Source organism: Hippocampus bargibanti, linkage group LG03 (assembly GCF_051943395.1).
Source record: "Hippocampus bargibanti isolate YZ-2025 linkage group LG03, ASM5194339v1, whole genome shotgun sequence".
Taxonomy (NCBI): Eukaryota; Metazoa; Chordata; class Actinopteri; order Syngnathiformes; family Syngnathidae; genus Hippocampus; species Hippocampus bargibanti.
The window spans coordinates 2,904,559-2,929,876 of NC_142736.1; the positions used below are offsets into that span (position 1 = coordinate 2,904,559).

The 25,318-nt window shown below is 40.5% G+C and overlaps 2 protein-coding genes across 4 annotated transcripts in view; both read left to right on the forward strand.

The window, feature by feature from the left end:
* eprs1 (glutamyl-prolyl-tRNA synthetase 1) overlaps positions 1 to 14,040 on the forward strand; it is a 34,944-nt gene extending 20,904 nt beyond the window's left edge. For 2 of the 3 annotated variants that reach the window (XM_088991503.1, XM_088991504.1), the window contains 13 exons: positions 581 to 867; positions 2,616 to 2,667; positions 2,753 to 2,962; positions 3,407 to 3,479; positions 4,488 to 4,567; positions 4,637 to 4,738; positions 5,009 to 5,164; positions 6,109 to 6,306; positions 7,270 to 7,443; positions 7,521 to 7,681; positions 9,020 to 9,098; positions 12,633 to 12,697; positions 12,768 to 14,040. In XM_088991503.1, coding sequence (XP_088847629.1) covers positions 581 to 867; positions 2,616 to 2,667; positions 2,753 to 2,962; positions 3,407 to 3,479; positions 4,488 to 4,567; positions 4,637 to 4,738; positions 5,009 to 5,164; positions 6,109 to 6,306; positions 7,270 to 7,443; positions 7,521 to 7,681; positions 9,020 to 9,098; positions 12,633 to 12,697; positions 12,768 to 12,918 — 1,788 coding nt within the window. In that variant the 3' untranslated portion in view covers positions 12,919 to 14,040. Of the gene's footprint in view, positions 1 to 580; positions 868 to 2,615; positions 2,668 to 2,752; positions 2,963 to 3,406; positions 3,480 to 4,487; positions 4,568 to 4,636; positions 4,739 to 5,008; positions 5,165 to 6,108; positions 6,307 to 7,269; positions 7,444 to 7,520; positions 7,682 to 9,019; positions 9,129 to 12,632; positions 12,698 to 12,767 lie in introns of those variants that run through there. The other variant, XM_088991502.1, reaches the window with a different exon arrangement.
* A 410-nt stretch (positions 14,041 to 14,450) lies between these two features.
* On the forward strand, positions 14,451 to 25,117 carry LOC148899965 (lactoylglutathione lyase-like). Its single transcript, XM_088991514.1, has 6 exons — positions 14,451 to 14,617; positions 22,057 to 22,139; positions 22,217 to 22,357; positions 23,221 to 23,288; positions 24,216 to 24,305; positions 24,746 to 25,117. Exons 1-6 carry the CDS (start codon positions 14,480 to 14,482, stop codon positions 24,835 to 24,837), a joined length of 612 nt encoding a protein of 203 aa, XP_088847640.1. The 5' UTR covers positions 14,451 to 14,479; the 3' UTR covers positions 24,838 to 25,117.
* Positions 25,118 to 25,318: the final 201 nt, after the last annotated feature.

Consider the following 25,318-nt stretch of genomic DNA (forward strand, 5'->3'; position numbering starts at 1 on the left):
AGCTATCAACCCAGCAACCAAACAGAACACAATTAATAATAATAATACATTTCATTTATAAGCACCTTTCAAAATTCTCAAGGACACTTCAATTGATGAGGAACAAGGTAAAATTATCGCAGAGAACGCTCCTACATGGGATCATCCCTCAAGATGGTAAAAGAAGAAGGCTACGTTCCTCATCAAGTGTTTAATGCTCATGAAACTGGCCACTCCATTCTATAAAGCCATCAACGACCATCACAAAGGTAAATCAACCGACTTTATTATACCGTAGAGTTTATTTTCTTTAATTATAATACCATAGCACGTAATGTAATAAGGTATATTTTGTGTAGTTTTAAGGCTTAGAAAATTAGAAAGTAGAAAATTATGTTTTATGGGGTCCTAGGAACGATTATTCTCATTTTAATGGTTTCCTATAGGAAATTAATTTTTGGCATACACACTTTGGCCTTTACACACTGTCTGGGAACCAATTAAGTTCGTAAGCCAAGGTATCACTGTCAACGATTTTTTTTAAGAATTAATCCACCAGAATTGTTGATCTTCATCACATCACAGAGGTTTTCCCTTTCAGGATCAAGTGGACGAAGCCGTCAAGACATTATTGGACCTGAAGAACAAATACAAGACACTCACAGGGCAGGAATACAAAGCGGTCACTGCCGCTGGTGATGAGGACAAGAACCGGAAGGAGAGGGAGAACAAATCCGAGAAGCAAGGAGGTGGAGGTGGTGGAGCCGGTGCTGGTGGTGCTGCTGGAGGAGGCAAAAAGGGGAAAGGAGACAAAGCAAGTCAGGGGAAAGATCCAGCCGGAGGAACTGGCGGCGCCGGAGATGGTCAAGGACCTAAGAAGCAAACGCGGTGAGAGCTTTGACCTTGTGGAGGGGACAGACGGAGGTCCTAAAATCCTGACCACATAATGTTTTTTTTGTACCAACTCTCTTTTCATATTTTTAAATTAGTATGTTTTTTTTCATTGAATAATTGGGTAAAATACTCGAAATAATTACATTGTATGATTAAAACACCTTTAAAATGTAATATTTAATGATCTGAGGACACTATGTGTTTATTTATTTAGATCGCAAGATAGCTAAATAGACAACACGCTAACTAGCGCTCGCTAACGAGCTAGCTAGCGCTTGCTAACGAACTAGCTAGCGCACGCTAGCTAGCTAGCTCGCTATTGAGAAAAAAAAAACTTAAAAGGTTTTTTTTTTCATTGAATAATTCGATACATTGGTTAAAAGATTCTAAATAAGAAAATTGTATCGTTAAAACACCCTCAAAATGTAATATTTAATCATCTAAAGACACCATGGACATATGTCTCATTTAAATGTGGTCATACTTTCACAGGCACAATCTCGTGTCATCGAAAGTAGTCCTCTAAATTTTGTTTTTTGTGGGGGTTTTGTGTTCTTTTTTTCCCTCCCTGAAGGAAATCCTCTTAATTTGTAAATGTTTGTTTCCGGAAATGTAAATATTTGTTTGTTTGTTTGTTTGTTTGTTTATTTAGATGGCAAGCTAGCTAAATAGACGACGGGTTAACTAACGCTCGCTAACAAGCTAGCTAGTGCACACTAGTGAGCTAGCTAGCGCACGCTAACGAGCTAGCTAGCGCTCGCTAATGAGCTGACTATCGCACGCTAGCTAGCTCGTTAGTGAGAAAAAACACACAAAAAATAAACGTAACTTAAATAAATAGACAAGTTAACTAGCGTTCGTTAACGAGCTTCCCGCCGCACGCTAGCTAGCTCGTTAGCGAACGCACGCTAGCTAGCTAGCTAGCTTGTTAGTGAGAAAAAAAAACAACTTAAAATGTTTTTTTTTTCCATTGAATAATTCAATAAATTGGTTAAATGATTCTAAATGATACAACTATATAGTTAAAACACCCAAATATATTATTTAATGATCTAAAGACACCATGGACATATGTCTCATTTAAATTTGGTCATACTTTCACAAGCACGATCTCGTCGTGGAAAGTAGTCCTCTAAATTTGTCCTCTGAAAAAAAAGTGTTGGTTGTTTGTGGGGCTTTTGTGTTATTTTTTTCTATCCCTGGAGGAAATCCTCTTAATTTGTACTTGGGGGAAAAAAAATGTTTCCGGAAATGTATATATTTGTTTATTTGTATATATATTTAGATAGCAAGCTAGCAAAATAGACAACGAGTTAACTAGTGCTTGCTAACAAGCTAGGTAGTGCACGCTAACGAGCTAGTTAGCGCATGCTAACGAGCTAGCTGGCGCATGCTAATGAGCTAGCTAGCGCTCGCTAACGAGCCAGCTAACGCACTCTAGCTAGCTAGCTCGTTAGTGAGAAAAAACACAAAAAATAAACATAACTTGTCCTTGGGAAAAAAAAAATTCCGGAAATGTATATATTGATTGGTTTGTTTATTCATTAAACTCGCTCGCAAGCTAGCTAAATAGACAACGAGCTAAATAGCACTCGCTAACGAGCTAGTAAACTAGCTAGCTTGTTAGCGCTAGCTAGCTCGTTAGCAAGTGCTAGTTAGCTTGTCTAAGTTTATTTTTGTTGTGTGTTTTTTTTTTTTTTCTCCTACCGCTTCTAATTGAAATCTACCTTCTTTCTTTCAAGTTTGGGACTAGAAGCAAAAAAAGAGGACAACTTGGCGGACTGGTACTCTCAGGTACATTCCGATACGTTAACTGACCACAACATGAAGTACACCTTCTGCTCTTTCTCACTGCATTCGGTCCATTTCCGGTGAGCAGGTGATCACCAAGGCGGAGATGATCGAATACTACGACGTGAGCGGTTGCTATGTGCTGCGCCCGTGGTCCTTTGCCATCTGGGAGGCCATCAAGGAATTCTTTGACCGTGAAATCAAGAAGCTAGGCGTGGAGAACTGCTACTTCCCGATGTTCGTCTCGCAGGCGGCACTGGAGAAGGAGAAGACGCACATTGCGGATTTTGCTCCGGAGGTAAATTAACACGACAATAGATTGAGAAAGATTGTCTTTACTGCCGGCGGGAGACGTAGCCATTCAAGACAGACGCCTAAATCCTGTAGCCCTTTGCCAAACTATTTATTGAGAGTATTTGCAAATTAAAGTGATACATTAGTAAAACATAGTTTTTTTGATGAGAATACCACACCTTTTGAGTTCTAAGCACGAACAGCTGTAAGCAATAAAACATTGTCTCTTCCATGAACTGATAAATGTGTAACCTGGCTAATGAGCTCTTCCTGTGAAGGAGTTTCAAGTCGTAAATTGCTTCGGTGATAAAGAGTTTCCCAAGTCCTAAATTCTGTCCAAGGCCAGATCTCCTAGATGAAGATGACAGTTTAACTTGCTGTGTCTGTTGATGACTTCTTATTCTGTCGGATCTCTATCAAGATGTCAATCAATCGCCTTGCTTTCCAGGTTGCCTGGGTAACGCGCTCAGGAAAAACAGAGCTGGCAGAACCCATTGCTGTCAGACCAACCAGCGAGACAGGTCTTTAAAATTGCACATTTTTCTTTTTACATGCCATTTAGCTCCTCTTAGCTCACTTTTTCGTCAACGTCAAACCTTTCCAGAATTTTAAGTGTGATAGAAAAGATGACTTTTTTTTGGTCCTCTATTCCCCGCCCCCAGTCTTCGGTTAACGCCACGTGATTGGTCAAGAACGCAGCAGTGAGGGGAGGTGGTTTAAACATTTATGAGACAGGCAGACGACAGAGAGAGAGTGACAAAATGGATAGATGACAGTAACATTTGGACTCGTTTCAACTTTGATAGTTCAAAGGTAGAGTGTAGACTGCAAGGTTAAAATTCCCATCAATCAGGCTCCACAAATAACCCGCACACGCCATCTGTACACTTGATGCAAAAAGCTATCAACCCAGCTAAACAGAACGCAATTGATGAGGAACTAGGTAAAATTATCGCAGAGAAAGCACCTACAAGGGATCATTCCTCAAGATAGTGAAAGAAGAAGGGTACGTTCCTCATCATGTGTTTAATGCTGAGGATTCCATTCCATCAAGCCATCAACGACCATCACAAAGGTAAATAAAACGACTTTATTATACCGTACAGTTTATTATACATAAATAAAGTATATTTTGTGTAGTTTTAAGGCTTAGAAAATTAGAAAGTAGGAAATTATGTTTTATGGGGACCTGGGAACTGATTATTCTCATTTTAATGGTTTCCTATGGGAAATTAATTTTTGGGATACACACTTTTTGCCTGACACACTCTGTCTGGGAACCAATTAAGTTCGTAAGCCAAGGTATCACTGTATTTTATACATTTTCTTTACCATTTCAAATAACATACGGCGCACTACAAATTTTATACTGGGAAAAAAAAACTACCAGCAAAAGATTTTAGTTCGCTGACGAAGCTTCTTGAATAAGAAGCGAAACGTCTGACACCTTCAAAGATGACGGCTGAAGAAACCTTTTCATCAATACCAATGAAATAAGAACTCCAAATGACACGCCTTTTCATTCTCAGTGATGTATCCAGCCTATGCCAAATGGGTCCAATCCCATAGAGATCTGCCAATCAAACTCAACCAGTGGTGTAACGTCGTGGTCAGTCAGACACGTACTCTCGATGTATTGTAGTGAACCGCTGTGTAAATCTCTTCTGTCGTCTTGCAGAGATGGGAGTTCAAACACCCTCAGCCCTTCCTGAGGACTCGTGAGTTCTTGTGGCAGGAAGGCCACACCGCATTTGCTACCAAAGAGGAGGCCGCCAAGGAGGTAACCAAGCTTGGATTATAAATCAGCCTTGACATGTTCTTTCAGAAATTATTCCATTATTCGCGATTCGTGACAAACCCACTTTTTAATAAAGTTGCAAAATTGCACCATGTGCTCGCTAATATGGTACCGTACATAGAAAAAAGCTGTTAAAAACATTTGAGATATTTTACATGGGTTATTGCACTTGATTGATCATTTAAATTTTGGTGATATCGTTTCATTAATTGACATCATCTCCTTGGAATGTTTTCCCATTTGGCGTTGTAGGTGCTACAAATCCTGGATCTGTACGCCAGAGTGTATGAGGAGCTAATGGCCATCCCGGTGGTGAAAGGCAGGAAAACGGAGAAGGAGAAATTTGCAGGAGGCGATTACACCACCACCGTGGAGGCCTTCATCTCCGCCAGTGGCCGAGCCATCCAAGTACAGTGATATCTCGGTTTACGAACCCCTTAGCTTATGAACTTTTCGGTTTATGAACGTTAAATTTTTGAAAATTTTACCTCGGCATACAAACTATTTTTCGGGATACTCACGGAGCTGCCACAATGAGTAATGTGTCGTTCGCGAACGAGCCCGTTCTCCTAACATGAAAATGGCAGCCGGCTTGTTTTGGTCCTCTATTCCCCGCCTTCAGTCTTCGGTTAAAGCCACGTGATTGGTCAAGAACGCAGCAGTGAGGGGAGGTTGTTTAAACATTAAAGAGACAGGCAGACAATAGAGAGAGAGTGACACAATGGATAAGAAACAGTGAAATTTGGACGCGTTTCAACTTTGATCATTCAAAGGCAGAGTGTAGACTGCAAGGTTAAAATTCCCATCAATCAGGCTTCGCAAATAATCCGCACAAGCCATCTGAACACCTGATGCAAAAATCTATCAACCCAGCTAAACAGAACACAATTGATGAGGAATAAGGTAAAATCATCGCAGAGAAAGCACCTACAAGGATCATTCCTCAAGATGGTGAAAGAAGAAGGCTATGTTCCTCATCAAGTGTTCAATGCTGATGAAAAAGGTTACTCCATTCCATCAAGGCATCAACGACCATCACAAAGGTAAATAAAACAACTTTATTAAACAGTACGGTTTATTTCTTTAATTATAATACATAGCACAATTTATTATACATAAATAAGGTATATTTTGTGTAGTTTTAAGGCTTAGAAAGTAGAAAATTATGTTTTATGGGGACCTGGGAACGGATTATTCTCATTTTAATGGTTTCCTATGGGAAATTATTTTTTGGCATACACACTTTTCTCCTTACACACTCTGTCTGGGAACCAAATAAGTTCGTACGCCAAGGTAACATCCCAAAAAAGAGCCTACTAGCATGCTAACTTTGCCTTTGCCGACTATCGCAGGGCGCGACGTCTCATCATCTCGGTCAGAACTTCTCCAGAATGTTCGAGATCACGTTCGAAGACCCGAAGAAGCCTGGCGAGAAGCAACTGGCCTTCCAAAACTCTTGGGGTCTTACCACCAGGACCATTGGTGTCCTCACCATGGTGCATGGAGACAACAGGGGGCTGGTGTTGCCGCCCAGAGTGGCTTGCCTTCAGGTAGGACAAGGGTGTCAAATTTTTTTTTTTTTTTTTACTGCGGGCTATATTGTAGTTATGGTTTCCTCTAGGGGGCCGTTAAATTAAATACCCTACACATATTACATACAGAGTGCGGAACAAATTAACTCATTCACTGCCAGGCATGCAAAAATATGTCCACTGCAGTGACAGGGTTTTTGTCATTTTCGGAAAAATTGCAGGACCCACAGTATATTGAGTTTTAGTACTGCATAAACATTCAATGCAGTGTAAGAAACCTTCGACGCTCTTCTTTCAACACAAAAAAAGTTAATTCCTGAATGATATTGGTCTGGGTTTATATGTGCTTGAAATGAGGGCGGTTGTCCAAAATACAATGTAATTCATGCATATCGGTTTATATAGCGCTTTAGCAGCAGCTGAAACTGGAACAAATCACTAACATGGAAAAAAGGGAAATGATTCCCCCTTGTGGAAGGGAAAAAAAAACATTGCCAGAGGTCTGGCCAGCGTTTTATCCGTACCCCAGCAAGAAAAACCAAAACCCGAACAAATTCAGGCATGGCGCTCTACGTCGTATTTTCTATTCCTGAATAAATTCTGGAATGGCAAGGAATGAGTTAATGAATAATAGTTTTCAAATTTGAAGTCAAAAATAATGACTGTTATTTTGGTATACATGGGACAATTGGACATGTTGGTTCGGACATTAGCAAGCATCATAAAATTTCACAAGTTTGATTTCCTTTCGTGGACCGAATATCAAGATATGGCGGACCAGATTTGACCCCCGGGCCTTGACTTTGACACCAGTGCCTTACATCTACACCGTTGCAACACCGTTCAACTACGATTTCGATTCCCAAGTTCAGCAAAACCAGTGTCCGATGACCAGCCATTGATGAAAAATTAATTTTAAAACCCACGCACAAAGCATTTTAAGACCATATTGCTTGAAATGGACCTTCTCTCGTTGCTCAGGTTGTCATCATTCCATGCGGAATCACGGCGTCGCTGCCAGACCAGGAAAAGGACGCCCTGATGAACCAGTGCTCAGTATACGTCAACAGGCTGCAAGCCGCCGACATCAGAGTCAAGTGCGACATCCGGGACAACTACTCACCGGGATGGAAGTTCAACCACTGGGAGCTTAAGGTACCAAAATCACCATTTGAATAAAAACCCTTTTCATTTCAAATTGGTTCGTAAACTATATATTTTTTTCCGGTCAGGGGGTTCCCATCCGTCTGGAAGTGGGCCCGAAGGATATGCAGCAGCGCCAATGCGTCGCTGTGAGGAGAGACACCGGCGAGAAGGTCACCATCTCCGAGGCCGAGGTGGAGAAGAAACTGGCTGCCATGTTGGAGGACATTCAGAGCTGCCTGTTCACTAAGTAAGATGTTCGCATAGAACGTGGACACTTACTCAGTGGTTCGGTGATCATTTTAGCCGGTCCCCAAAATTATTAATCATAATAATAATAATTACAGTGATACCTCAGTTTACGAACCCCTTGGCTTCCGAACTTTTCGGTTTACAAACGTTAAATGTATGCAAATTTTACCTTGGCATACGAACTTTTTTCGGGATACACACAGAGCTGCCACAATGAGTGATGTGTCGTTCGCGAACGAGCCCGTACTCCTAACAACAAAATGGCAGCCGGCTTGTTCTGGTCCTCTATTCCCCGCCCCCGGTCTTTGGTTAAAGCCACGTGATTGGTCAAGAATGCAGCAGTGAGGGGGGGTGGGGTTTACAGATAAAGAGGGAAACCGTTCTCCAAAAAGAAAATGGCTGCCATTGCGTTGAGGGGAGGTGGTTTAAACATTAAAGAGACAGGCAGACGACAGTCTGAGAGTTTCAACTTTGATAGTTCAAATGCAGAGTGTAGACTGCAAGGTTAAAATTCCCATCAATCAGGTTCCACAAATATCCCGCACAAGCCATTTGTACACTTGATGCAAAAAGCGATCAACCCAGCTAAACAGAACAAATTGATGAGGAACTAGATAAAATTATCACAGAGAAAGCACCCACAAGGGATCATTCCTCAAAATGGTGAAAGAAGGTTACGTTCCTCATCAAGTGTTTAATGCTGATGAAACCGGCCACTCCATTCCATCAAGCCATCAACGACCATCACAAAGTTAAATAAAACAACTTTATCATATTGTACAGTTTATTTCTTTAATTATGATACCATAGCACATTTATTATACATAAATAATGTATATTTTTTGTAGTTTTAAGGCTTAGAAAATTAGAAAGTAGAAAATTGTGTTTTTTTGGGGACCTCGGAACAGATTATTTTCATTTTAATGGTTTCCTATGGGAAATTATATTTTGAGATACACACTTTTCGCCTTACACACTCTGTCTGGAAACCAATTAAGTTCGTAAACCGATGTATCACTGTAATACATTTAATTTCTCAGCGCCTTTCAAAACTTTCAAGGACACTTTACAGTAACAAGAATTTTTTTTCTGCGGGTGAGCAGCGGCAGCCACACGCGCCAGCTTTCACTCAACCCGGAAGTAACATAAAGTAAAAAAATATATATAAAAAATATATAATAATATGACACACAAAGACACAAAGTTATTCATTCTTCAGCACTTTCTGTATATAAGACAAGGTAGTTAGTACCACTTGGTGTGTGTAGAAATGTATTTCCAGTGAGGTAACAGCGGTCGTCCAATTAGCCTCTTTTATTTTTATTTTTTTTAACAGAGCATCAAATGACCTAAAGAGTCACTTGGTGGCAGCAGACACGATGGATCAATTCCAAAAGGATCTGGATTCTGGAAAGGTGAGGAGCACCTGAAACACCTCTGAAACTGAAACTTTCTGAGGTCATTTTGTGGCAGTTTTGGGACACTTTAACTCGTTTTTATTGGTGTTTTTCATTTGACTAAAAATATCAGCCTGCGTGTTTTGGCTATTTTAGATGCAATAAAACGTTTTTCTGATGTCTGTTAGGAAACAAAAATTATGGTGTTTGTTGTCCTTTAAAGGACAACCGACATGTCCAGACAAGTTGTGTCCATAATTTGTAAAATGGCTTCAAATGACTTCTACTGAGCGTATTTTACAAAGATTCCACCGCATATAGCTAGCTACCCCGGGCCTTGACTTTGACACCAGTGCCTTACATCTACACCGTTGCAACACCGTTCAACTACGATTTCGATTCCCAAGTTCAGCAAAACCAGTGTCCGATGACCAGCCATTGATGAAAAATTAATTTTAGAACCCACGCACAACGCATTTTAAGACCATATTGCTTGAAATGGACCTTCTCTCGTTGCTCAGGTTGTCATCATTCCGTGCGGAATCACGGCGTCGCTGCCAGACCAGGAAAAGGACGCCCTGATGAACCAGTGCTCAGTATACGTCAACAGGCTGCAAGCCGCCGACATCAGAGTCAAGTGCGACATCCGGGACAACTACTCACCGGGATGGAAGTTCAACCACTGGGAGCTTAAGGTACCAAAATCACCATTTGAATAAAAACCCTTTTCATTTCAAATTGGTTCGTAAATTATTTATTTTTTTCCGGTCAGGGGGTTCCCATCCGTCTGGAAGTGGGCCCGAAGGATATGCAGCAGCGCCAATGCGTCGCTGTGAGGAGAGACACCGGCGAGAAGGTCACCATCTCCGAGGCCGAGGTGGAGAAGAAACTGGCTGCCATGTTGGAGGACATTCAGAGCTGCCTGTTCACTAAGTAAGATGTTCGCATAGAACGTGGACACTTACTCAGAGGTTCTGTGATCATTTTAGCCGGTCCCCAAAATTATTAATCATAATAATAATAATTACAGTGATACCTCAGTTTACGAACCCCTTGGCTTCCGAACTTTTCGGTTTACAAACGTTAAATGTATGCAAATTTTACCTTGGCATACGAACTTTTTTCGGGATACACACAGAGCTGCCACAATGAGTGATGTGTCGTTCGCGAACGAGCCCGTACTCCTAACAACAAAATGGCAGCCGGCTTGTTCTGGTCCTCTATTCCCCGCCCCCGGTCTTTGGTTAAAGCCACGTGATTGGTCAAGAATGCAGCAGTGAGGGGGGGTGGGGTTTACAGATAAAGAGGGAAACCGTTCTCCAAAAAGAAAATGGCTGCCATTGCGTTGAGGGGAGGTGGTTTAAACATTAAAGAGACAGGCAGACGACAGTCTGAGAGTTTCAACTTTGATAGTTCAAATGCAGAGTGTAGACTGCAAGGTTAAAATTCCCATCAATAAGGTTCCACAAATATCCCGCACAAGCCATCTGTACACTTGATCCAAAAAGCGATCAACCCAGCTAAAAAGAACAAATTGATGAGGAACTAGATAAAATTATCACAGAGAAAGCACCCACAAGGGATCATTCCTCAAGATGGTGAAAGAAGGTTACGTTCCTCATCAAGTGTTTAATGCTGATGAAAGCGGCCACTCCATTCCATCAAGCCATCAACGACCATCACAAAGTTAAATAAAACAACTTTATTATACTGTACAGTTTATTTCTTTAATTATAATACCATAGCACATTTATTATACATAAATAAGGTATATTTTTTGTAGTTTTAAGGCTTAGAAAATTAGAAAGTAGAAAATTGTGTTTTTTTGGGGACCTCGGAACAGATTATTTTCATTTTAATGGTTTCCTATGGGAAATTATATTTTGGGATACACACTTTTCGCCTTACACACTCTGTCTGGAAACCAATTAAGTTCGTAAGCCAATGTATCACTGTAATACATTTAATTTCTCAGCGCCTTTCAAAACTTTCAAGGACACTTTACAGTAACAAGAATTTTTTTTCTGCGGGTGAGCAGCGGCAGCCACACGCGCCAGCTTTCACTCAACCCGGAAGTAACATAAAGTAAAAAAATATATATAAAAAATATATAATAATATGACACACAAAGACACAGAAAGTTATTCATTCTTCAGCACTTTCTGTATATAAGACAAGGTAGTTAGTACCACTTGGTGTGTGTAGAAATGTATTTCCAGTGAGGTAACAGCGGTCGTCCAATTAGCCTCTTTTATTTTTATTTTTTTTAACAGAGCATCAAATGACCTAAAGAGTCACTTGGTGGCAGCAGACACGATGGATCAATTCCAAAAGGATCTGGATTCTGGAAAGGTGAGGAGCACCTGAAACACCTCTGAAACTGAAACTTTCTGAGGTCATTTTGTGGCAGTTTTGGGACACTTTAACTCGTTTTTATTGGTGTTTTTCATTTGACTAAAAATATCAGCCTGCGTGTTTTGGCTATTTTAGATGCAATAAAACGTTTTTCTGATGTCTGTTAGGAAACAAAAATTATGGTGTTTGTTGTCCTTTAAAGGACAACCGACATGTCCAGACAAGTTGTGTCCATAATTTGTAAAATGGCTTCAAATGACTTCTACTGAGCGTATTTTACAAAGATTCCACCGCATATAGCTAGCTATATTTTACATTTTAAGACTCGCGCTGAATATTCAGGAAATCTTGTTTTTGAGTTGGTGACAAGTCCGTACGTGACGTCACTGAAGGAACGGCCCTCACCGAGAAAGGACATACCTTGTATCACCTCAATGCATTTTGCTGTGCTTGTTTGGTCTGAAAACGTCATGTTACACCAAAAAGAGCCAGAAGAGGGCGACCAAGCTCCATATAAGGAATTTATCAGCCTGTGGAAACTGGCTGATTAATTCCTCACAGGGAGCTTGGTCGCCATTTTCTGCCTCTTTTCTGGGACGCTACATTGCAGTCCAGATGCTTCAAAATGACACGGAAGGACTTCTTTAATCAATTGCAAACATGTATGCTTTCATCTTCAGAACTACAATAAAGTCTCGTTATATCTATATTCAAGGGAGTCCGAAAAAATATCGATATAACCGGGACTATCGAAATAACGAGACTTTACTGTATTTGAATCATATTCATAACTGGATGTGTAACAAGAAAGGATTTTCTCCGAATCTGAAGCCATTGTTTTGATTCTCCAGCAATGCAAGACGTCTTGGCGTGACGTCACGAACTGGGGGCGGGACTTTCTGAAAATGCGCAAATTCGCAGCTGAATTTTTTTGCAGATTTTGGACACTGTCATTGTTATTGGTGTTTTGCATTTAAATAAAAATACAGTAAAGTCTCGTTATGTCGATATTCTCGGGAGTCTGAAAAAATATCCATATAACCGGACTATCGATATATCCGATCCTGCGGATATATGTCGGTTGTCCTTTAACCTTGAGGAGTCTTGAGTCACCCGATATTCAGGCCTTGATCAATGAGGGAGCGAAAAGATTGGATGTAACCTCCTTCTAATCACATTTTTTGTTTCATATGACAGATTGTCCAGATTCCGTTCTGCGGTGGTATGGATTGTGAGGACTGGATCAAGAAAACCACTGCCAAGTATGTCAACGTATTTTCCCTTTTTCTTCCTTATAAAGCACTTATAGTTCTTTTTTTTTTTTTCAATCAGGGATCAAGACCTCGAGCCCGGAGCGCCATCCATGGGTGCTAAGAGTTTGTGCATCCCCTTTTCACCGCTCAAGACGCTGCAACCCGGTCAGCTGTGTGTCTGCGGCAAGGCACCAGCTCAATACTACACCATGTTTGGACGTAGCTATTGAAAATGCTGTTATTGTAGCAGCAAAGGGCTTTTTTTTTTTTTACAATTTTATTTACCTCCTTTCAATCGACTTCTTTTTGTATTGGATCTTCCGTGGGCAGGTTATCAATAGCACTTGTATTCTTATATCACTTGTTTCTTTCTTTAAAGAAAATCATGATCATGGACAGAAAAAAGATGAACTCAATCCTGTGTGAGGGAGAATCCCCGCAATTGAGAAAAATAAAACATTTATGAATAAATGACAATATTCATCATGGGTAAAACAGTCATGTTAAACTCCACCTCTCTCAGGAAATCTAATTTTAGATTTTTTTTTCATTCAGCTTCTTTCTGCGTTGGTTTGCAGTAAATAAATAAATTAATTAATTACAGTGAAACCTCAACTTACGAACTTAATCGGTTCCCAGACAGAGTATGTAAGGCCAAAAGTGTGTATCTAAAAAAAAAATCCAATAGGAAACCATTAAAATGGGAATAATCCGTTCCCGGGTTTCCATAAAATATACTTTTCAACTAAATAAGCCTAAAAAACTACACACACAACATACCTTATTCTATGTATAATAAATGTGCTATTGTATTGTAATGAAAGAAATACACTGCATTGTATCATAAAGTCACTTTATTTACATTTGTGATGGTCATTTATGGCTTGTTGGAATGGTGTTGGAGGTCGAAAGTCAAAGGGAATTGCTGTTTGGAAAGAGAGGCGCATTGCATGAGGACTGTAATGAAAGAAATAAACTGTGCTGTCAAATAAAGTTTTATTTACCTTTTTGATGCTCGTTGATGGCTTATGGAAGGAGAGTCACCTTCCATAAGGACTGTTGGTAACTTAACCTCTGGTGCTGCTCATGTGCTTCCGCCGAAGATCACTTCATAAATTTGACGTTTGTAAGATAAGGTGTTTGTAAGTTGAGGTCTCACTCTAATTAATAAATGATAAACAATAAATAAATACATAATAAATACATAATACATAATAAATACATAAATATTGTCGATCTGCAGCAGCCCAGTTATAATGTACTGTTGGCTATGTAACTTGAAAAGCCAGCTGTGTGTCTGGAGTCATAATATCAACAATTTGACGAGATAATAAACTCATATATGCACCATTTTTCTTGCTCTTGTTATGATTCGGAGTGTCCACCAAGTTTTACATGTTTGACTTGACTTTTTCTCAAAATTTGGAGAAAAAAAAATGGTTGGCACGTTGGATGATTCACCGACACACGCAAACACATCCAAAGAATTGATCTGAACAACTGTGTGGCGACCACGCCCATTGCGCAAACGTCATCGTGACACGTCTTTCTTTAAGAACACTTGACACTGCGTTATTGGCGTAAATTATTGGTTTTAGCTGTGAAATGTGTGCGCGCAAACGTACGATTGTTCTTATTGTAAATATTGCTGTGTAATAGTTTATGATACTGTACATGAAATGCATTTCACAAAACGAATGCTCTTATTTTGGCGGGTCTTTAGGGGCGGGGCTATCCGACTCAACCAGGAAGCAGCCCGTCTTGACATGTTCACCCCCTACGCCTCCGCCGATGGCAACCGACTCGGAGCCGAGTGTTGACGATCCCAACCCAACTCGATTTAACATGACCCGAGACAAAATGAGCGACAAAGGTCTATCAGATGAGTTGGTGGCGGCGGCGTGTAAAGATGGAGATCCCATTACCAAGGTAAGGATGTTTTATTTCGCCGTGATTTGTGTTTTTTTCCCCCTGGTCTGCCAAACCCTCAAATTTGGGACGAGCCATGCACTAGTGCTCGGTGACATCACGCCTGCCTCCATTATCGGACCCGTTCGATTTTGTCACATAAAATGGATCGTTATTAAAATAAGTGTAATATATTTGTGTGCGGTTATGACTATCGTGTTTGTTTAGCAGAAACAAAACTGTTAACATTTTGACCAGAAGGCAGGTAAGTGGGACTTAGCATGACGAAGCTAACTTTAGCTAGCTTAACACTTGATTTAAGAAGAGAATAACTTCACGAAACGCTCAAAATCCGCGGTACAAATTTCACACACGAATAAAATTAGCCCAATTCCACAGTTTCTGTCAATCTAAGACGCATGTAACGAATTTGTTGAGTTTTCTTAATTCGTAAGTCGCCTTTCCATTTTCTACAACTTCCCATTCAAACTTTTCTGCTTTTTTTCGGAAGTTTTCGTTTGCTCTCATTTTTATTCACTGAACACTTTTATTCACTTTTGGGACGATTGGAAAAAGTGAGCCACACACGCTCAGCAATGAATACTTGTCATTAAATGTACAGGGATACCTTGGCTTACCAACTTAATTGCTTCCCAGACAGTGTGTAAGGCGAAAAGTGTGTATCCCAAAAAATAATTTTCCATAGGAAACCATTAAAAGAAGAATAATCCGTTCTAAGGTCCCCATAAAACATAAATTTCTAATTTTCTAAGGCTTAAAACTACACAAAATATACCTTATTTTATGTATAATAAATGTGCTATGGTATTATAATTAAAGTAATAAACTGTACTGTATAATAAAGTCATTTCATTTACCTTTGTGATGGTCGTTGATGGCTTGATGGAATGGAGTGGCCGGTTTCATCAGCATTAAACACTTGGAGGAACATTCTCTGCGATAATTTTACCTTGTTCCTCATCAATTGTGTTCTGTTGAGCTGGGTTGATAGTTTTTTTGCATAAAGTGTACAGATGGCTTGTGTGGTTTATTTGTGGAGCATGATTGATGGGAATTTTAACCTTGCAGTCTCCACTCTGCCTTTGAACTATCAAAGTTGAAACAAGTCCAAATTTCACTGTTTTCTATCTATTTTATCACTCTCTATCTGTCATCTGCCTGTCTCTTTAATGTTTAAACCAGCTCCCCTCACTGCTGCGTTCTTGACCAATCACGTGACTTTAACCGAAGACTTGGGGGCGGGGAATAGACGACCAAAACAAGCCGGCTGCCATTTTCTTGTTAGGAGAACGGGCTCGTTTGCGAACGACACATCACTCATTGTGGCAGCTCCGTGTGTATCCCAAAAAATAGTTCGTATGCCAAGGTAAAATTTTCCTAAATTTAACGTTCGTAAACCAAAAAGTTCGTAAGTCAAGGGGTTCGTAAACCGAGGTATCACTGTATGTCCAATAAGATGGTTGAGGTTCACTCGAGAATTTTGGCCCAGTCAAGTGAAATTCATTCAGACCGATGGGGGAAGTGTTCAGCATTTGAGTGTGAGCTCTGGATGTTTCAACTTTGAACCTACACACTCTGTCTTGAAAAGCCCCTCTTATAAGTCTCTCACGTTTACACCCTCCTTAGGAAATATAAACGACGTGTAAATATGCACTCCTTTTGACACAAATCACCTATCATGCCTTGATTTTTTTTTTCACGCTTTTCTTTTTATAACCTGACATCTTCCTGTAACATTGACCTCTTGTATGTAACATAGCTGCTGTCTTCTTACAAGCATGTGCCTTTTTTCTTTCCACTAAAAGTATTCTTTCTCATTTGGTACTATTACAGCAAACTACTTTGATAGAGATTAGACAGAATAAGAAGTTATCATATTTAAAAGTTTCATGCTGTTATATGCTTAGTCAACATGTGTGACGCAAATACACAATTGAAGCGCAGACAACCTGGGGTCAATCTGAGGTCAACAGACGCAGCAAGTTAAACTGTCATCTTCATCTAGGACACAGGTGTCACAGTCAAGGCCCGGGGGCGAAATCCGGCCCGCCACATCATTTTTTTCGGCCCGCGAAAGCGAATCAAACTTGTTAAATTCCATGATGATTGCTAAAATCTGAGCCAAAATGTCATATTTTTGGATGTCAACCACAATAAAAGTCATTATTCTTGACTTCAGATTTGAAAACGAGTTATTCATTAATTTGCTGTGTGCTCTATATGTAATATTTGAAGGGATTTAAACATTCTAATGGGTTCCCCAAATTCATAACGGCCCTCGAGAGGAAACCATAACTACAATGTGGCCCGTGGCAAAAAATGACTTTGACACCCCTGATCTAGGAGATCTGGCCTTGGACAAAATTTAGGACATGGGAAACTCCTTTATCACCGAAGCAATTTATGACCTGAAACTCCTTCACAGGAAGAGCTCATTAGCCAGGTTACAAATTTATTGGTTCATGAGAGAGACAATGTTTTATTGCTTACAGCTGCAGGGGTGTGGTATTCTAATCAAGAAAACTATGTTTTACTAATGTATTACTTAAATGTGCATCTACTCTCAATAAATAGTTTGGCAGAGGGCTGCAGAATTCGGGCGTCTGTCATGAATGGCTACGTCTCCCGCCGGCAGTAAAGACAATCTTTCTGGGTTTGAGTCTTCGTCCACAGTGTCCGATCGAACATCTCTGACAAACTTTCATCTGAAAAAAAATTCTTTTTTGTGTTGTCGTCCAATGACATCACTTCTGCTAGCACCTAAAAACATGTATGTATATGGCAAACATGATTTTGGCGGTATTCTGACTTTATCCAAGATTCCAACATGTCTAATTTTACGGCTTGCTACAATGCAATTTGTCACTACATGCGCACATAAACACGGAGGTGGGAATGGTTGTTGGTTCCATGTGTACGCTCACACAGAGATGCCATTTGGCCACATGCCGTTTTCCACAGGCTTGTGTCAAAATATGACATTTTGTTCAACCTCTGTTTTTCCGCTCATAGTTCTTAAAAAGATTCGGTTAGTCCTCCCATTGTATGTTAAGTACAGTGATACCTCAGCTTACGAACTTACTTGGTTCCCAGAAAGTGTGTGTAAGGCAAAAAGTGTGTCTTCCAAGTATTAAATTCGCATAGGAAACCATTAAAAATAAGAATAATCCGTTTCCAGGGCCCCATAAAACATAATTGTCTACTAAATAAGCCTTAAAACTACACAACATATACCTTATTTTATGTATAATAAATGTGCTATGGTATTATAATTAAAGAAATAAACTGTACTGTATAATAAAGTCGTTTCATTTACCTTTGCGATGGTTGTTGATGAAGTTGCCTCTTGATGATATCCGAGTGAAGTTGCCGTGCTTTCTCGGTGATGATACCCTCGCTAACACAGTCCCCTGCTAGCTGCTTTTCGTTAATCCCAATCGACAGAAGTTTTTCAACCTCTTCTATTGCCTGAGACCGTTGCTTAGACAACATAGAAACACCCTTAGCCACACGTAGCAATGGTCCGTTTAGCATACTGGGACGCTAAGTCACACAAACGCACACCTCGTTCGTGTTTCTCGATGATCTCCTTTTTCTGCTCGAGCATAATTTTGTTTTGTGTCCTCTCCGGCTGAACACTATAATAATAATACATTTTATTTCAAGCGCCTTTCAAAACACCCAAGGACACTTCACAATAAAAACAATAGAACACAGCACATAACAATAAAACCATAAGTAAAATGATAAATAATAAAATAGAGAGAATTAGACATTGAAAGCAATTTTAAACAAATGGGTTTTGAGATGAGCCTTGAAAATAGGGAGGGAGTCAATATTACGGATGTTGGGTGGGAGTGAATTCCAGAGTTTGGGAGCAGAGCGGCTGAAAGCTCTGCATCCCATCGTGGTGAGACGGGCAGAGGGCACATAGAGGTGAAGGGAGGATGAGGATCTGAGGGACCGAGAGGGAACAGAGATTTGAAGCAGGTCAGAAAGATAGGGAGGAGCAAGGTTATGGATGGCTTTGAAAGTAAACAGAAGTATTTTGAATTCGATACGATGTTTAACCGGTAGCCAGTGGAGTTGCTGGAGTACAGGGGTGATGTGGTGAAAGGAGGGTGTTTTGGTGATGATCCGGGCTGAAGAATTTTGGACGAGTTGGAGTTTATGGATAAATTTCTGATTGACACCGAAGAGGAGTGCGTTGCAATAATCGATGCGGGAGGTGACAAGACTGTGGATAAGGATAGCAGCGGAGTGAGGGGTGAGCGAGGGACGGAGACGGTTAATATTACGGAGGTGGAAATAAGCAGACCGAGTAATGTTATTAATATGGGAGTGAAAGGAAAGTGAGCTATCGAGGATGACACCCAGACTCTTGACCTGAGGGGAGGGGGACACGGTAGAACTGTCAATGGTGAGGGAGAAACTGTTAGTTTTGTGGAGGGTGGATTTGGTACCGACAAGAAGAAGTTCAGTTTTTTCACTGTTGAGCTTGAGAAAGTTATGGGAAAGCCAGGATTTAATTTCTGAGAGGCAACATGAGAGGGATGAAGGTGGAAGAGAAGCGTCGGGTTTGCTGGAGAGGTAGAGTTGGGTGTCATCCGCGAAGCAGTGAAAGTGAATGCCAAACTTACGGAAAATATTGCCAAGAGGAAGTAGGTAGATAATAAAGAGAAGTGGCCCCAGGACAGACCCTTGAGGCACACCAGAGGACACCGGAGAGGACCGTGAGGTGAACGAGTTGATTTGGATGAATTGTGCGCGATCAGAGAGATAGGAGTGAAACCAGCGGAGTGGGGTGTGGCTGATGCCTAGGGTGGAAAGTCTGTCGAGAAGGATAGGGTGGGAAATGGTGTCAAAAGCTGAGGTCAGGTCGAGAAGAATGAGGATGGAGAGTGAACCGGCATCGGCTGCCATAAAAAGATCATTCGTGATTTTTATGAGAGCCGATTCAGTACTGTGGCGGGGGCGGAAACCAGACTGGAATTGTTCGTAGAGGTTATTGTGAGTGAGGTGTGAGTGAAGCTGGGAAACAACTGTCTTTTCAAGAATTTTGGCGATGAATGGAAGGTGGGAAATTGGACGTAGGTTATTGAAATCGTTTGGGTCTGAGCCAGGTTTTTTCAAGATTGGAGTGACAGCTGCGGTTTTGAGTGGGATAGGAACAATTCCAGTTGATAATGAGGAGTGAATAATAGTAGAAATAAATGGGAGAAGAGAGGGTAGGCAGGACTTGATAAGGATAGTGGGGAGGGGATCGAGTTGACAGGAGGAGTTCTTGGATTTAGTGATAATGTCTGAGATTATAGAGGGATGTGGGAGTGCAAAAGCGGAAAAAAGTTTGGAAGGAGTAGAAAGGCTGGGAGAAGGGGGACGGACAGAGGACCCGAGGTGCTGATGGATTTTGTTGATCTTTTCGCTAAAAAACATCAGCAGAGTGTTGCATGTCTCAGAGGAATAAAAGTGTGAGGGGAGAGAGATAGGAGATTGTGTGATTTTGTGATAGAGGGAAAAGAGGGCCCGAGAGTTACCAGAATTTGAATCAATGAGTCCAGAGTAATAAAGCGATTTTGCGCGTGAGATAGAGTCCTTATAAAGGGTAAGGTGAGTTGCATACATGTCCTTGTGGATAGTGAGCCCGGACTTTCTGTAAAGTCTTTCAAGTTGGCGAGTCTTTGTCTTGATGGAGCGGAGATGGGGGGTGAACCAGGGTGCAGGTCGGGTAAATTGAACAGACCGGGACTTTAGAGGAGCAAGGGCGTTGAGGGTGTTCGTGAGGTCCGCGTTGTACCGGGAGACAAGTTCATCAGGAGAAGAGTTGTGGTCCAGAGTCAGGGTGGCAATCATCTCAGCAAGGGTGGCAACGTTGATGTCCTTGATGTTGCGATATGTGATGACACGGGGTGGTTTGGGGAGAGAGAGAGTGATGGAAACATTGAATGAAACCAGGAAATGGTCTGTTATAGGGATTTCATCAGCTGTGCAATTCTTAGGGGTAAGGCCAGACATGCAGATGAGGTCCAGGGTGTGGCCTTTTATGTGGGTGGGAAAATCCGAGAATTGGTGCAGACCAAGGCTGTCGAGTGAGGAGGTGAAGTCTTTAGTGAGGGGAAGAGTGGAATTGTCCATGTGGATGTTGAAGTCTCCGAGAATAATTATATTCGGTGACAGGGTGGAGAGGTGTGTGAGGACCTCAGAGAATTCTTTTAGAAAGTCACAATGTGGTTTTGGTGCACGGTATACAGTGGCTATGATGGTGGGTGAGGGTCCAGAAATTTTACACGCAAGACATTCAAAGGATTGGGTTTCCTGGATAGAAACTTGAAGGATTCTCCAGTTCTTGCGGTAAAGTATCGCAAGTCCACCTCCGCGGCCTGAGAGGCGGGGCTTAGCAATGTAAACAAAGCCTGGTGGAGTTGCGCCATTGAGCTCGGAGAAGTCTCCCGCCGTTTGCCAAGTCTCAGTTATACAAAAAAAGTCAAGCTTACGGTCAATTAGGATGTCTTGGATAAGACACCCCTTTCCCGTAAGCGAGCGGACGTTGAGGAGGCCGAAGTTGACGCTGGTGGCGTCCCCACGACGAGGCGCATTAGCCGACCTAGCCAGGCCGGCTAACATACGGTGGTCGATCTTGCGGCTACTCCCTCTGCGCGGCTGGCGGACGGATGACCACAGGGAGGTGATATCCTTGGAGCCATCGAGGTGAAAGCCTCGACGTGATCCGCGGTGGATATACCTCCGTGAAGGGCGACGAGCGATTTCCGGAAACCGGAGAATCGCCGGTGGCACGCTCGTCCATCGGGAGCGGAACTTCAGCAGCTCCGCCGCCGAGTACTGTAGCCGCCCAACAGGTCGATGGAGAAGCGCCATGATATTCACCAGCAACACACAGAGGGAGGCAGCGGCCAGGTAGCCCTCGACAGCGGGAACAGGTGGGTGGAGATGATAACGCGGCTTCGTCAGTGATCCGGATAAGCGACCGGAATCATGCGATGGATCGATAGCCAACGTTCGTTTGGTGACTGTCTGGTAATTCCAGAGGTTCGTGAACCATAAAAAAGCTAAAAAGAGGTTTAAAAGGCTAAAAGAAGGTAAAAAACAGGTAAAAAAACATTACGCGGGAAAGCAGCGGCAGCCAAAGCGCGCCAGCGTCCGCTCGTCCCGGAAGTCAAATTTTTTTGACTAGCCTGTGCTGGGGTCTTTTTCGGGCCCATAGTAGCAAAACTATACTGGATAACAAACCACAATGAAAGGGGGTGACGACAACTAGTCCGACAGCCACCGTGGCGCTGTGCGGTTTGGTTCGTCCGCCGAAAACTAGTTTGTATGCCAAGATGATATTCTCGCTAATTAAATGTTTGTAAGGTGAAAAGTCCGTTAGCTATAGCGAGATCTCACCGTACTTAAAAACTCACTTTCATTGTGTCGTGTAGGATTTCATAATGCAGCAGACGATGCTGCGAGTCAAGGATCCTGTTAAATCCTTGGATTTCTACACCAGGATCCTTGGCATGACGTGAGTATGAAACAGGAAGTGGTTTGAATGAAGCTCCCTGAGTTGCCACCGTTGCACCGGATGCAATTTCTGCTTAGTCTTTTGCAGAGGTTCGACTTCCCTTCCATGCGCTTCTCCCTCTTCTTCCTGGGATACGAAGACAAAAACGAGATCCCCACCGACGTGAATGAGCGCACTTGCTGGACGTTCTCCCGTAGGGCCACCATCGAGTTGACGCAGTAAGAGTGACCATTGTTATTTTCTAGTTTTTATTTTGTGGTTTTTTTGTTTATTTTTTTTTAAATGTTTTTTTTTTTTTTTTTATGTTTTTATGTTTTTTTTAAAGTTTTTTATGTTTTTTGTCTTTCAATGTTTTTTAATGTATTTTTAATGCTTTTTTAATGTTTTTTTAATATTTCTTTGTTTTGTTTTTTTTGTTTTTTTTTAATGTTTTGTATGTTTTTTGTTTTTTTTTTTTTTGTTAATTATGTTTTTCATGTTTTTTGTGTTTTTTTATTATGTTTTTTTTTTATGTTTTTTGTCTTTTCATGTTTTTTAATGTTTTTTAATATTTCTTTGTTCTTTGTTTTTTAATGTTTTTTAGTTTTTAAATTTGTTTGTTTTTTATGGGTTTTCATGTTTTTTCATGTTTTTTATGTTTTTGTTTTTTATGGGTTTTCATGTTTTTTCATGTTTTTTATGTTTTTTATGTTTTGTAGTTTTTTTTAGGGTGTTTAGGTTTTTTGGGTGTTTTGGGTTTTTTAGTTTTTTAGTTTTTTTTAAAACTTTTTTTAGGTTTTTTAGTTTTATGGTTTTTAGGGTTTTTAGTTTTTTAATGTTTTGTATGTTTTTTTTCATGTTGTTTTATGTTTGTTATGTTTGTTTTTTATGCTAGTTTTTTATGTTTTTTTATTTTTTTTTATTTTTATTTTTCCGTCTTTCAACTTTCACCTGTAAATTTGCATTTTTCTTTATTTTGGTGGGGGGAGAGAGAGAGAGAGCAGCACACGACTTGTGGCATCGTCAATCCTTCCACGTGTTTTGGTAGCTCAAGCGGCTTCGGTTTCCTCCATTTTTGTTTAATGTTTCACCTCTTTTCTAGTAACTGGGGTTCGGAGTCTGATGAAAGTCTTACATATCACAACGGAAACTCCGATCCACGTGGTTTTGGTAAGTTTGGGCGTTATTTAGACAAGAACGTTTCAAACTTCTCATGCAATTAACTCATTCACTGCCAGACGATGTGCAAAAATGTGTTCAGTCCAGTGCCAGAGTTTTTGTCATTTTCACTCAAATTCCGGGACCCAGAGAATATTGAGTTTTAGGTCTCCGTCAAAATTCAATGCAGCGTAAGAAACCGTAGACTCTCTTCTTTCATCAAAAAATAGTTAATTCCTGAATTATATGGTCTGAAGTTTACTGATCTTAAAATGAGGGCAGTTGTACAAAATACAATGCAATCAATACATATTGGTTGATATAGCGCTTTAACAACAGCTGAAGCTGGAACAAAGCGCCAACATGGAAAAAAGGGAAACGCTGCCCCCTTGTGGAAAAGAAAGAAACATTGCCAGAGGCCATGGCCAGCGCTTTATCAGCACCCGAGCAAGAAATAAACAAAACCCAGACTAATTCGGGAATGGCGCTCTACGTCATATTTTCAATTCCCAAATAAATTTGAGAATGGCAGTGAATGAGTTAATGTGAAAGTGTTTAATGCTGACGAAACCGGGCACTCCATTCCATCAAGCCATCAACGACCATCACAAAGGTAAATAAAATGACTTTTTTATACAGTACAGTTTATTTCTTTCATTATAATACCATAGCACATTTATTATACATAAAATAAGGTCTATTTTGTGTAGTTTTAAGGCTAAAGAAAGTAGAAAATTATGTTTTATGGGGACCTGGGAACGGATTATTCTCATTTTAATGGTTTCCTATGGGAATTGAATTTTTGGGATACACCCTTTTTGCCTTACACACTCTGTCTGGGAACCAATTAAGTTCATAACCTAAGGTATCACTGTATAAGTCACTTATTTTAATAGAAACTAAAAAAATAATGATTTATGTTCACATTACACTTGACAGGGCACATCGGCATCGCGGTGCCGGAGGTCAACAGAGCCTGCAAGCTGTTTGAGGAACAAAACGTCACCTTCGTCAAGAAACCAGATGACGGTGAGATGTTTGAAATTGACTCGGAAACAATTTTTGGATAATTTACTCAATATAGCTGTATTTATGGTGCACTTTAAAGGACAACCGACACTTTCGGACACGTTGCGTCCATAATTTGTAAAATCACCTCAAATAACTTCTACTGAGCGCATTTTACATTTGTGCATTTTCTGTTGCATGTTTTGGGTATTTTAGATGCTATAAAACGTTTTTGTGATGTCAGTTAGTAAAAAAAAAATGGTGTCGGTTGTCCTTTAAAAACAACCACCTTTGAATACAACGTGCTGTACATCGAACAAATATCATATATACAACAATTTACTGCACAGCACTTGATTGAGGGTCTCATGACATGACTGCGAAACGCCACATTATCTATCCTTGTAATTTATGTACACATATGTTCATGTGTTTTTATTATTATTATTTTCATTTTCCAGGTAAAATGAAAGGACTAGCCTTCATCCAGGATCCCGATGGCTACTGGATCGAGATTCTGAGCCCCAACAATATGAGTTCCATTACCTCATGAAAAATAAATAACTAAATAAATAAATGGGTGGAGATGACAGGGAATATCTTGGTTGTGGAACACAGTTTGAACGTAAGCCACTCCAGAACATGATACATTTAGATTTAAAATCATAATTTTTTATTTTTTTTTTTTGGAGGGGGGGTAACTAATTTGTGTGAAAGTACGAAATATAAACTGTGATTATGCTGCTTTCAGGAATAAAAATGAGAAACGACGTTCAAATATAATAGAGAACATTTCCTTTGAAGTTTTTCACAATAAAACGAACAACACATTTGCTTGGGCTTTGCATTCGAATAACTCGCGATTTGTTTTGAAAACGTGACCGGATCCAGTGGTTCCTTGTCTGGGTTTTCCGTTATCGATGTTCCTGATTCGACCGACGGGGGAAACATTATTATTATTATTATTATTATTATTATTATTATTATTATTATTATTATTATTATTATTATTATTAACATGTCTGATGTTCGAT

Excerpts from the sequence above, each read along its gene's own strand:
- LOC148899965 (XM_088991514.1), top strand. The coding sequence starts at position 14,480 with ATGGCAACCGACTCGGAGCCGAGTGTTGACGATCCCAACCCAACTCGA. Across the intron at positions 22,358-23,220 it reads GCCACCATCGAGTTGACGCA|TAACTGGGGTTCGGAGTCTG; the intron begins GTAAGAGTGACC and ends CCTCTTTTCTAG. Across the intron at positions 24,306-24,745 it reads CGTCAAGAAACCAGATGACG|GTAAAATGAAAGGACTAGCC; the intron begins GTGAGATGTTTG and ends TTCATTTTCCAG.